Source organism: Calonectris borealis, chromosome 2 (assembly GCF_964195595.1).
Source record: "Calonectris borealis chromosome 2, bCalBor7.hap1.2, whole genome shotgun sequence".
NCBI lineage: Eukaryota > Metazoa > Chordata > Aves > Procellariiformes > Procellariidae > Calonectris > Calonectris borealis.
Window position 1 is genome coordinate 165110468 of NC_134313.1, and position 14285 is coordinate 165124752.

The 14285-nt window shown below is 37.2% G+C and overlaps 1 protein-coding gene across 1 annotated transcript in view; it reads right to left on the reverse strand.

Annotated features, from left to right (window-relative positions):
- The window catches only part of LOC142079653 (sodium channel protein type 5 subunit alpha-like), a 45809-nt gene that overhangs the window by 17055 nt on the left and 14469 nt on the right, over nt 1–14285 (reverse strand). The window contains exons 10-17 of the mRNA XM_075144253.1: nt 13546–13737; nt 8237–8339; nt 6274–6512; nt 6000–6152; nt 4418–4771; nt 3185–3637; nt 2417–2528; nt 1153–1307 (exon numbers count right to left, since the gene is read on the reverse strand). Coding sequence (XP_075000354.1) covers nt 1153–1307; nt 2417–2528; nt 3185–3637; nt 4418–4771; nt 6000–6152; nt 6274–6512; nt 8237–8339; nt 13546–13737 — 1761 coding nt within the window. The remainder of the gene's footprint in view (nt 1–1152; nt 1308–2416; nt 2529–3184; nt 3638–4417; nt 4772–5999; nt 6153–6273; nt 6513–8236; nt 8340–13545; nt 13738–14285) is intronic.

Consider the following 14285-nt stretch of genomic DNA (forward strand, 5'->3'; position numbering starts at 1 on the left):
TTTCAAACTTCTAACTACTCACTCTTCCTTTGCTCTGAGCACTGAGCACTCACCACATACTTTTCTATGCATTCTTCCTATGATCACCATCTCATTTAACTTACTTTCAAGCCACGGACATGCCTGATGGTATGGTAACCCTTCATTCTAGCTGGTTCAGGAAATTCCATATCAGCAAACAACTTTATAAACAAACAGAAAATGGACAAGTGCCTTTTTGCAAGAGGACAACAGTATCTTAGAAATGTGAAAGTTCCCAACACCACAATACATCGTTGATGAAAAGAAATCGTTATTGTTTTGTTATTTTGCATCTGGATACCAAGTAGTTTTGTGTTCAACTTAGCCAGATCCTACAGCACATTAATCCTCACTTCAGTTTGGTTCCACATGAGTACAGAGGAGCCCTCATGGGAACCCCAGGGAGTTCCCTTGGAGATTTTGCCATGGAAATTTTAAAGCAGACAGTTCAAACTACGGTTCAGTGGACAACCTAAATTTAATGCACACAAAATAGATTTTATCTGGAAAATTCTGACATCTACCATATAGATCACTTTCACACTAGTTGGTTATATTCCTTCTGCACTATATAATGTTTTATTTAACAAATTACTTTCAGTAGACTTAGTGAGTATGTTTTCAAATCAAATAAAACTTCTGTTACACTTCAGTAGAAATGGATATAACCAGAGTAGCAATGAAACATTAAGTCACCTACCAGTTTACAGCCATCTGCATTTTTAGATTCTGATCATCTTAATGTTTGGATGATTTTAAATCTAAATTTTTACTGAGCAGTTACTCTGCTTTACAAATTTAGAAGTATTTTTATTTTTTTAAGATTTCCTAAGTAATTTCAAACCTTGGTTTAGCCTCCTAATTAAGCACACAAGTGTGTGAAGAACTACGTTCCATGAAGAATTATGTTCCATAAAGAACTATGAAGACGACTATGATTCCATATATTTAAATATCTTATCCAAGTGGGGGAGAGCCTTATAACTTCTAAGGGATACGTTTATTATATTCTTGTCTATCCCTGGGGAAAGGAATGTGAGAGTAGAAGAAATAAATTAAACATAATAATGGGATTCTTTTCCTTTACTGACAACCATCAATTCAAAATTTGAGAAATTAAATTAAATTTACCAGTGCTCCGCTGCTCAATATTATCATAAAAATTATAAAATTTTCAAACCAGCTATGTTTAACAATTCTGTAGCAGGTTTTTCTAAATTTCCACCAAGTTCTGCCTGGAAACTTAGTGATATCCACTACACAACACGGGAAACATTCAACACAACCTGAAAAGAGAAAGAACAGCATATTGGTTCCACGGAAAATGTAGAGACATGGAATCTAAAAAGTGTATGACATCTTAAAATGAGCTTCTACAGACTATACAAAGAATGTGCTGTTTTACCTATGGGGTGATGCTGTGGCTGAAACAATCTAAAGCTAAAGAAAAGACAAAATTTGTAGGCCAAAATAATCTCTTTTAATAAAGCAACTCATACATGGAAAAAGCAGAGAAGCTTTTGTGCCCAGAAGCCCCTTCTACAGAAGGGCTTGTGGGCACAAAAAAAGCCATTAATTCTATCTAAAAAACTTGTGTATTTTATTTTCTGCATTTATTCTTTTTGTTTTGAAAAAAGATATTACCTTACTAGTGGTTTAGTAAATTATTATTTTTACTGATTGTTTCACTTAATTGCACTGCAGAGACGTTACAATTAGATTCTCTGTTCATTGTTTTGCACCAGAAACACACTTCATTAATCTGTAAAGGCAGTAGCATTGAACCATAAGAGTCAATGGAGTCTAAGGAGCCGTTCAGGCAATCAAAAGGAGGTGGCCACATTGGGATGAGCTGTACAGTCCTCTGGATTCTATTAGCTGTATTGACGGGATATTCATCCTCTGTACTGGGAGCTCAGACAAATTCAGTTGAAGTGCCATTTAAGGTACCAGGTGCGAACATACATATCCTAATCGACCTCCAGCTGCCCCTTCAGAAGTGCTTTGAGAGCCTTTGCTCATATACAGATACCTACAGTCTGATGCCTCAATATAAGACTGAATCACACTCCAAAGATGGCATTTTGCTACCTAAACAGAGGTGTTTTGAACCTCTTCAGGCCTCTTCGGATATTCTACAGCTTCTGTGTCAGTTCTGCCAGCTTCATGCAGTTGTCTTGCATACTCTCAGGCATCTCATTTGGTACTAAATGCCTATGTTCAGGCAGCCCAACCCTGCTTCAGTTCTGTGCTGGCTGTGTATACTTATTTGAGGTTTTATGTTCATAAACAAGTGTCTCAGGCAAACAGTTTCTGCCCATTTGGAAATGTTCCAAACAGGTATCTTTGAATACTGGTTCATTTGGTGTCACCACTATACATAAAAGATTCTTACTTTCTGCAAAACAGTCCTTAGGTAGGTGTGACTTTTCAGGCTGGGAAAACATCTCCAGAAGAATAACTGGATCCACAGTGCTGGCTTCAGAATAGCTACCAGCATCACATTTCTGCACAGGAGAAGGGCAAAGAAGAGAATTTATTTGCTTTTCATTAATAAGGTTACCAGATTGAAAACAAATGAATTGTACCCTTATTGACTATCACGGCAGTATAAATGCCTCACTCACATGCAGAAAGACTTGAGCTTAATCCTGCCCAACACAACAAAATCAAGAGATATAAAGGAGAGTCCAAAGTATCATAGAGATGAATAGGGGATTAAAAAAACATTAAGAATTTTTTTTTTTTAAGGTGAAGCTTTTATTTGCATTCCCTTTGGATTCCATGCAACTGAGAAGCAACATATAAGCAACACAAGAGGCCTGCCTTCCAAAAATTCCAGGTGCCATCTGTAAGGCAAAGGAGACAGAAAGAATGTCTGTCTTGATCAAACTTCGTTTAGCAATTGACAGCCATAAATGGAAACAAAACAGACAGAAGCAGAATTATGGCTATCAATGAGGAGAATGATGAAAAAGTGGATATTCAACACCTTATTGAATAACTAAGACTATTTGGTAGCTCTTGCACTTTGAAGCTACTAGAAGAAGAAAGTAAGTAAAATGGCAGAAATGACAGAAGGGATAACATTTACTGTTGAGTCTTCAAGATTATATTTACAGATGCAAGCTACAATAATTTTTCAAATATTAATATTCCTTACCTGTTTTCTGCGTTCTATTTTTGTGCATACGCTGTGCTCATCATCAACTTCATCGCTGTAAGTCTCTGCTACTGCAATGGGAATACAGGTACTACGACTGGTTAAAAATTCTTCATATTTCCTCATTATTGAGGAACTCTCTTCAGTGTTGTAACACCCAATGTCAAAACAATTGTTGTCTGTATCTTTTTTGACGTCTGTCATGGCATAGTTATTTTCCCCTATGTCTTTGGCAGAAATTTTCACCAAAGTCTTCTCTTTGGCTGTTGTTTTGAGGCTTCGTTTCGTTATTTTGCCACAATGATCCAAAATTCTGTCTTTCACAGACTGCAGGCCCTTGTGAATCCGTGCAATGGCAATCTGACATTTAGTCATTTGTCCAGTTTCCTCTTGTCCCATTGAGGATTCAGTACTGAACGAACTCAGCAGCAAGGCAATGAATAAGTTGAGCACCTTAGAATAGTTAAAGTAAGTTGGAGACACTACTGCTAACAGAAAAGACATTTCAGAAAACCCTCCTTAGGTAAAAAAATCTCAATCTCGCTTTCATCAACCACTGCAATGAAATTATTTACTATTATACTGGAATATTAATATAGTATGATATGGCTCCTTCTGGAAGGAGAGGCAGGAGAAAAGGGAAGGAAGTGAGGGTTTGGGTATATCAAATATATTTTCACATGTTCTGATGTTCATAATGTACGAGAAGGTAGATATGTTGAAAAACAGCAGGCAAAGATAAATTTTAATAACACCACCATCAAAAAGGATCTGGTATAGACCAACAAACCAAGCAGATGAAAAAGATCTAGTCTTCCAGTATATATACATCAGATCTAGTACATGTCACACAAACCAGAAAATCTGGGTACTGTAAACTTTTGATAATATAAGGACAAGTTGGTAAGCATTAAAAGCACTGAACAGTTTGGTTATTTGATCCTAGCAACACAAAAGATGAAGAAATCAGAGACCAAATTATCAAAAGCACTGCACTTCCATACTCTGGGTAGAAGGAATAATTTTGTGCATTTTACTTAGCAGCTACCTCTTGTGTGAGAAAGAGAAAAACAGGGGAAAAGGAAAAAAAGACAGAAGAAAACATATATTAAGTAACATCCAGAAAGGAGAATAGTGTGAATACACTTCAAATGATAAAGTTTGCCTCAGAAAAACAGATGCCAGTGGAACTGGATGCATTCAGTAGGGACTGAAAAATAGCTTGAAACTCACCACCAGGTTTCCTATCACCAGGACTAGCAAGAAAATGGGAAGACATAGCCCTTCTCCAGCCACTTCCATACAGTCCCACATGGTCTCAATCCATTCTCCACATAATATTCGGAATATAATCAGGAATGAATGATAAAAATCCTTCATATGCCAGCGTAAATTCTCATCGGTGTTTATTTTATTGTAATAATTCTTATAATAACTGCCCAAAACCTGCTTTCCTACTACAGCAAAAATAAATACAGTGATAATCAAAACCAGAGTGAGATTACCCAGAGCACCAACTGAATTTAGAATTATTTTCATAAGAGTATTTAAGGCTGGCCAGGACTTTGCCAATTTGAAGATCCTGAGCTGTAAGTAAAACACAAGAAAATAATGTGAGTGGCGAACACTGCATAGATAGCACAGCACACATAAAAACCAGACCCTGCATTTATCATGCTGTCTTTACTTCAGTAACATAATTTTTCCCCCAAAGAAAGGTTTTTAATTGTTCCAATCCAAAAGTGCTATGCTTAAGCCCAGATGGTTAATGTTACTGAGAACAGAGAACTGCCAAAGGAAGCTTTCAAATTGTTAGTGCCAAGTTAGATACGAGCATGTATAAGTCTATTAGTATTAATAGCAATAACAGTAATAATGATGGCTGGACTCAATGATCTTAGAGGTCTTTTCCAACCTTAATGATTCTATGATTCTATGATAATAATCAAGTGGCTTATAGGTACTTGGACGAGGCTTGTGAAATGACTGCATTTTGGACTAAATCAAATGTAATCAGACGAAAATTGAAAAAAGAATTTTTTCTACCTCTCATCCAACAGACTTAAAATAGGATCTGAAAAGCCAGATGGGATCTATTCTATGCACCTTCATGAGTAAAAAGGACATTTTTAGTCAAATTATCATTCAGGGCTGTTAAAATCTCTCAGTCATGATACACAAGATGAAACAGAATTCAACTGAATTTCTAGATGCGATGACTCTGATGACTATGAAGAATTTTAGAAGTAATTAGTAAATTTAGCATTCTAAATACACAGTAAGGACGTAAGCAAAAAAGATGTCTATTATACATAGACATCTCAGAGCTACTCCTCCTTTTCCCTAAGATGGAGGAAAAGCCTTGAGGAGACCTGAAAGTCAAGTCTAAGCCTTGAGGAAAGCTACGTTATTTTACGAATCTCAGCTGTGAAGGAACCTTTTCTATCCTTAAGTTCATGAAAACACTTGGATAATCTTTTCCTAATTGAAGATCTGAAATGTAGCTGAGCAGTGCCACTGTACAGACCTAACAGGGAACCAGTGAACTCTCTGCTAGGTCAAATCTCCAAGGGGCACACTGTGCCAGAGGGTTTGTAATATCCAATATACACAGTACAATAAACACATCGAATGTATTCGTTAATATTCATTTAATATTCACTCTAATTAAACATTCATGTTGGCTTACTAGGTACTAACAAAGAGAACTGATTTAACAGATTCATCAGGAAAATAATTTGAGGGTATTTTACTGTAATTTTTTACAAATCTATACAATACATATACTTTTAAAAAAGAATAAAGAAATAATTACCAGCCTGAGAGATGGCAGATTTTCTTTAAAGCTTATTAGGCCAATCATGACAACTATGCTATCAAAAATATTCCATTTTTGCTGAAAATAGTTGTAAGGATCTAGAGCGATGATTTTCAAGATCATTTCTGCTGTAAAAATCAGGGTGAAGACCTGGAAAGAGGAAAGAGAAATTCAGCAAAAAGTCACTGAAATGTATGTCTCCTTATGGGACTGTCACAGTATCAATATGAGGTTACAACTCCATATTCACTCCAACATAGACCTAACTTACCTTGTCACTTAAAAAAATCATTTGTTGGTAATTGTCTGGCATGCGAGGGTACTCCAGAGCCATGAATAAGGTATTCGTGATAATGCAAACCATGATTAAGAGATCAACAAATGGATCCAAAATTACCAGTTTCACCTTCTCTTTGACTACTCTCCAGAATGGACAACAATTCCAAATTAGATACTTTTGAGCAAAATGTTTCCATAATGAAGGGCATTTCAGTTTTGACTCTTGCAGTTCTAAATGACGAAGAGGGAAAGTGACATATGAATAATCTTATGTGGAATTTCATAGTATGAAGAAAAAGACAATCAGTCATAGGAAAGACTGAAAAGAAAAATCAATCTCGTGAGCAGAATGGCATAATTGAAAAAAATTGTTTCACTCATTCTACACAAACTAATCACAAGCTATTTAAAGGTCACCATCAACAAATCTCATATTTACAGAAAGAGGTGATATTACCCATCTCTTCATCTGTTTATTATACTACTGAAGGATGATAAAGGATCTGCATTAAGGAGAAATAACTTAACTGTCTCTGGGAAAACTGACAACTTGTTTTCTGTGAGTTGCATCTATGCAGTCACAGATGCAGCATGGGTTGAAAAAAAGTCCAGGATAAAATGAAGAAGGGAGTCCCCCATATCTTGTGTGTCCATAGTTGAGGATAGGGTTATAAGGTAAGTCAAGTTGGAAAGGACCTCAGGAGATCTCTAGTGCAACCCCCTTCTCAAAGCAGGGTCAGCCATGAGGTCAGAGACCACATAACCTGTTCCTCTGTCTGACTGTCCTCATGGTGAAAGCTTCTCCTTACACACAGTTTGGAGCTCTCATCTTTCAATTTATGTCTGTTGTCTCATCTTCCCACTGTGCACCACTGTGAAGAGCCTGGCTCCATGTTCTTGATAATGTCTTTGTAGACACTGGAAGGCTAATATTAACTTCTCCTCAAAACCTTCTCTCCAGGTTGAACCAGCCCAGCACTGGGCAAGTGCTCCAGCCCCTGACTTGGTGGCCCTCTACTGAACTCAATGTATTTCTTGTACTGGGGGGTTGGGGGGCAAACTGGGCATAATATGTGGTCTAGCAAGTGCTTAATAAAGGGTGATAATCACTTTTCTCTTAGCTATGCTCCTTTTAATATAGTCCAGGATACTGTTAGCCATTGCTGCTGCATGGGCATGTTGCTGGCTCATGCTCAGCTCACTGCCCACAAGGACCCACAGGGCCTTTCCTGCAGGAGCTGCTTCCCAGCCAGCCAGCCCCCAGCCTGTATTGTTGCAAGAGGTTCTTGCAGATATGCAGAAGTTTACATTTTTTCTGGCTGAATTTTCATAAGGTTCCTATTGGCTCATTCCTCCAGCCTGTCTAAGTCCCTCTAGATGGCAGCCCTTATCTCCAGTGTATCAAGTGGTTCACCCCCAATTTGGTGTCATCTACAAAATTTAAGAGCAAGCCCTCTGTTGCCTCCTCCAGGTCACTTAGGACAAGATGTGTCCTAGGATACACACTGTGATACTCCACTTGTTACCTGCCTCCAGGTAGAATACGACCTGTTCACCAGACACTCGAAGCCCAAACATTCAACCATTTTTTTGTCCAGTTGGTTGTCCAACTGGGCAGACCCTAACACCCTAACTTGGATGAAAAAATACTGTGGGAGACAGTGTTGAAAGCCTTGCTAGAGTCAAGGTAAATGAAAACATTGCTCTCCCCTCATCCACAAACCCCAGACATTTTATTGTACAGGGCAATCAAGTGGGTCAGGCATGATTTATCCTTGGTAATTGCAAGTTACAGTTGCAGTTATGTGAGATACAAGAATATTTATTTTACTGAAATTTACATTTGATTACAACATAATTTCCCCTAGTGACTTCTAAAATAATGTTTGTGACATTTTGATCTCTTAGGTCAAGTTACGCAACCACCACAGGAAAAACACTAAAGAATGACTTACGCAAATTATCTGTAATAACAGTGGCTGCACTCATTAACCTCTGTCTTCGAAAAAGATCATCAATAGAGTCCACTGACAATTCATAGGACAGCAGTACCTGCCTCTTTGGTTAGAAAGACAACAGAAGGTAATATAACAAGGGAATATGAAGAAATGGCAATATAAAAATTATGTGCAGCATAAGATAAATATGCCTTTTTAAATACACATTGTAATGAAGCCTTAACTTGCTGAAAGAATGTAAAACAAAACAATACAACAATATCATGTGTTTGCCTTTGAAGGCAAAGGACATTTCATCAAAACCAGTAATATTTTTCAATAAGTTGTTTCCTTCTGAAAATATTTAACAATAATAATGCCATTATATCAGAAGTATCAGAATCATTAACAGGGAAGCAAAGGAAAAAAATCATTCCATCTTTCCAGTGACTGATAAAAAGAACATACAAAAAGAACACTGATGATCAGTTTGAATAAATTATTGGTTATTTAACTATTAATTATTGATTATTAATAAATAATAAATATATATTAATATTAAGAATAGTTATTTAGTGAATCAAAATTATTGGTTTTCCCAGCCCTATTAAGCCTATCAAGATCTATACTAATATTGAACTGCCTAAAACTAGGAATGGGACTACTTTTGTTTTCATTGGAAGTTACAGAATGCTAAACTCAGTGTTCCTGATGTGCACTGAAGAACAGACAGGCCAACACCCGTACCTTATGGGACACACTGAATCATTACCTAAGATTCAGTTCATGACACTTTAATACACACACACACACACACACACTTTTTAAAGACTAAGTAGACAACTGTAGAACTCGGGCTACAAAGAATAGGCGAGACTCTGAAGTAGATAAAAACAGAAAGAATGAAGATTCCAGTATCAGGGAGGACACAATTAGAACTACCAGCTGACAGGGAGCTACTGACCGACCACATCATAATGCACAGTATCTTAGAATACCCTTTCAGTACAACTTGATTTGTTTCATTTTCGTTTTGTGGGGAGGGTACATAAGTAAAGATATGCCATATCATTACTTCAAACTTCTATGATAACATGATTTTTATGAACATATTCTATAAAACTGTTATTCAGGGAATGAAACTGATATCCTTGGCCTCAGAGGTTTAATAATATTTCTTTTTGTCTCTCTGGTATTTCAATGACTTGAAAAGCTAAGCAAAACTCAGCTGATAGAACTGTCATAGAATAGACATATAAAATATGTGCTCAGATGTTCATTTTTCTATCTGTGTTTTTTCAGAATCTAAAAGACTCAATTAGACTATTCTAATCACAACTCAGTTACCAGCGCAACTTGTCCTTTCATTCCTTTCTGTAATGTTCGGTGTCTTAGAGGAGAGAAACCTAGAAAAATTTGTGCACCAGCCTGATTAAAGTCCTCAGTCGCCTTGTTGAAATTCACATCTGTTCAGAACATCAGAACATCTGTTCACCAACACTAAACCAGTTACTGCTACTCATCTATCTTTAGCTGAAGTAAATAACTGGTGATGAGAAGTCCTCTGACAAACTGGGATATAAAATAGGGATACGCATTAGAGAAATAGTTGATTCAAGTTTTTATAGAACTGATTATGTCCTACCAAAAAGTTTCTACCCAATAGGCTTTTTTCTCTTTGACTTAGCATCTTTACTGCTCTTTTTGTGATTAGAGAGTACATTGTTTGACGAGTCCTCAGTTGCAGCAGAGCCAGTACTACCAGTAGTTGCCATAACATGAAACAAACCGCCATATTTGTTGCAGATTATATTTATTTGACTAATGGTAGAACTCTACATCGGAGCAGCTTACACTGCTGGGATCATACTCTAGGCCTTCCTTTTTTTCTTTTTTCTTTTTTTTTTTTTAACTATGAAATTCCAACATTTGTAGGACAAAGTGAGAACTGTGATGTAGGGGAGTGAGAGGAAGTGGGTGTACAGGTGGACTATGCATCTTGAAGAACCCTCATGATTCATAAATAGCTGCTTCTGCTGTCAAATGATCATCTGTCAGTATGTGTAAGACAGCATAAGAATACAACCAGGATCTTACACAGTCACAGTTACCTGGAGCTGGGTCTTGGAATTCTTCATGCAGATAGTGTAGAGGCATCTGTTAGCAAGCACAGCAATGTAGTTTAAACTTTGCAGAATCTACTCCCGAAAAGTGGGTTCCACTTAACATTTCTCATACCAGGTTCTAATGCAATCTATTATCTGTTTCCAAAAGTTCCTATACAGAGATATTCATAAGTTTGCCATTCTCTGCACATAGAGAGGGGAAGGGACCTTGGGAAGGGTCTGAAAATGTTATCTCTGAAATGTAAAAATTCAGATCGCTTTTGGCATCCAACCTGTGCAGATTTTGCAGCCTTGAAGAAGTAAGGTCTAGGAACTAAACCAAATTTATCTCCTGGCTCAGTCATCGCCTGCAACACAGTCACAGATTTAGAAGAAAAAAACTAAACAGGGGTAATCACATTAAGAGGTGATTTTTATACTTACAGAAGATATGACACCTGCTATGGAAAGACTTTTTTTTTCCTCAGTGGGTATAATAATACACTACCACAGACTGTGACAGAGTGTTCCCTTTAAGTATAGCAGAACCAAATTAGGTCACAAAATGGCATAATATTCTTAACACAGCAGGGGAAACATTAATGACACTCTATAAGGAGCAAATACTATACTAAAGGAGATGACAGATGGCAGTTGCTGCCAAGTGGATGATTTTGACTGCTTCAACGCAGACACATGATTTAATATAGCTAGAATCACGGAATTTAGAAGAAATTCTGACCACGCTGACTGCCAGAATGAAAACTTAATCCATTTTAGCTAGGATGACATGTCTGATAAAAACTCCTCTACAAGGACACTTTTCAAAAGGAAAGAAGTTGGGCCATTACTCCTTCAGCTCTGCTACTGGAAAGTTTCCATTTTCTATGAGATGGGTGGGAACAATTCTGATGTTCTCCCAAAAGCAAGAGAGAATCTGCCACGAGATGGAACAGACTGACATGGGGGGGTCATAGTAAATATGTTAGGAGACAGAGGGGTGAGGGACAATATCAAAATGAACACTGTATGTTTTGGTGATGATTTCCAGCACTCCACATGTAGAGACCCTGCTCAGCCATGGTAAATGATCACCAAAGAAATGGAAGGAAGAAACATATCTGAGAAGGTGAATGAAGACTGGTTTGAAATTCCAGCCTGCATTATCAAAGGTGGCAGTATTTCAGTCAAGGTGTTATTTGGACATATCCATCTACTTTTGCACCGTCTGTTTTTCCAGTGGACCATGTTTGGTCTAAGTCACAAGCCTGTACTGGAGAATGGCTCTTGCTGAACCAGTATAAGAGCATTAAAAGCCTTCTTTCTAGAAACTGTTGAAAATAACTCAGTAATACGGATAATTGCCTGAGATTATTTTGGAAGATTCATGTTGAGATTAAAATACCTAAATATAAGCATCTAAATGTGGATGTCTATATAGAGTCAGAGAAAAAGGAAAGTTGGGAAGGTCCTCTGGAAGTCCTCCTACTCCATCGCTCAAAGCAGGGCAAACTTCAACTGTAGGGCCTTTTCCAGCTACGTTCTGAATATCCCCAAAAACGAAGATCCAAAAATTTCTCTGGATGACCTGTTCTAATGTTTATTCTCTGTCACAGTGATTTTCCACCCCCTTAATAACTAATAGGAATTTCCCTTGTTGCAACTTGTTCCCCTTGACTTTCCATTGTGCATCTGTCAGAAGATCTTGGCTCCTTCCTCTTTATACACTCCCATTAGATAGCAGTAGACAGCAACAATCAGTTTCTTCCCTTTCCCTTTTCTCCTTCAGGCTGAACAAACCCAACCTCTCCACCCCTCCTCACACATCACGTGCTACAGCCCCTTAATCCTCTTGGTGGCCTCCACTGGCTTTGCATGATATCTCAACGTAATCCTTCTACTGGAGAGCTCAAAACTCAACATAATACCCCAGACGCAGTCACACACACACTGGTCATGCCAAGTGAAGATACACAAATGGACTAAGCGTTGAAAAGGTAACAAATCTATACTCTACATGGATGCTGGACCATTGGTAACATGATAGTAAGGACTGTCCATGAGATATACGGTATTTTGCCAGTGTCAAAGTTACTGTGAAAAAAACCCAAGATTAAGCAAAGTAAGAATTACAAGTCTTGATAGCAGTTTCTTAATGGATTTAGAAAGGAGTGATGAGCAGAGGAACCTTTTCCAAAGTCACTGCTGTAATCAAGATATGAAATAGCACGTGTGGGATTCAGCCTAATATTCAGACATCCGCATTTAATTTTAGATACAATGTATCTAAAATCCCATTATAATTGATGCTTTTTTTTTTTAAGAAGTTTGATTTGCTTAAACATAAGTATCTGAAGCCATTTGAGATGGTCTATTGAGACATTTGGTATCCGAGACATCCACAGTCTCAGACTAAGCAGACATGACACATCATGTCTGTACCCTTCTGTAGAGTAGGTGGAGGCCAAGTAAGACACTCTGGAAATCCTCTAATGTCACTAGGTATCAATTTGTGACCCAAAAAATTAAATCTCCATTCGACTTTGGGAGTTTAGAACCTAAATCACATGTAAACACCTGCAAATAAAAACCTAGAACACAATCCAGTTGCCTAAATCTAGGAATTTAGTAACATTTGAGATGCCATACCATATTTGAGATATATCCACACAGTGGTGGAAGATGTGCCACAGATGTCAAAGATATCCAGGATATCCAACCTGTCCAAGAACATCTAAAATGGCACTAGATGCTTATAGTTAGACAAGTGAATCATGCCCCTAACATTAGAAGTCTTCATACTGAACTGAATCCAGCCATAAATATTTAGGCCAGAGAACTAGCTGTGTGTACAAAAGAAGAAAGGTTAGGTCATTAGGGAAATTCTAAAACTTACAGAATTTTATATGTTTGTTTATGCAGCACAACAGAGATGCCAACAGATCTTACCACAGTTATGAGTGCAGAGGGCTATAATGTGTCATAAGTATGCTACCGACGGCCATTTCGAACTCTCCTTTCAAGTCCATATAGTGCTGTCTCCCTCTGGTCCCAAAATCTAACTTTCAGATTGCTTTAAAAAACAAGTTAATCTAATGCATGCAAGAATTAAAAAAAAAAAAAAGTGGGAAAAAAATTGCAAATAAAGAAAGCTTTTCTGCTCACCAAATTCTCATATCACATGCAAGTCTAATGAATATATCTTCTATTTCGAATACTTACAAGCTTCTTGTGGCAATGACCAGGCTGTGAATGAAATATATGCTCCTCTTTGCCATGATCACCTAAAATTAAGCTCTCTCTTAAAACAGGTTTTTCTTTCTTCATCTCTTTTTCTTCCAAATTTTTCAAGTCAGCAACTGACATTTCAGATCTGACCTGTAAGGCCTTATTACCCTCTCCAGCAGCCAACATCTGTAAAAGAAACAGTAAAAAGTCGGTCTATTAATACAAGGCAAATGGACTAGGATCATACAAAATTTGATTATTATGCTATCTGAATGCTTTGCACTACTAATTCTTACCTTTCAAATATTAAACTACTATAAAAAGATAGGAGTACAAAATGCTATTCACAATACTGAAAGATAAAGCAGGGTTACTTATCAGCTACTATAATTAAAATTTGTCCTTGCCACTTTAGATATTGTATTTTGTACCTGAATTACAGAATATTAAGGTGTATCCTTTTACTCTCCTTTTCTTGCTTTGGAAAGGACTTTGAGCCCAAAGACAACAGAAGACTAAGGGCTCAAACTAAATCCTAAAATATTAAACCTTTCTTAACTACTAATCCTGTTGAAAGAAAAATGGAATTTCAGACAGAGAAACATTACAGGCATGTAGACAGTTATAGAGGAGGAATTTGGTAAACTGGTAATGCCTTTCATTTAACAATGAAATTGGATAGTTGCTAGAGAATATTTGTATGTCCTCTTGCAAGTCTGACTTTTCTAATTGTT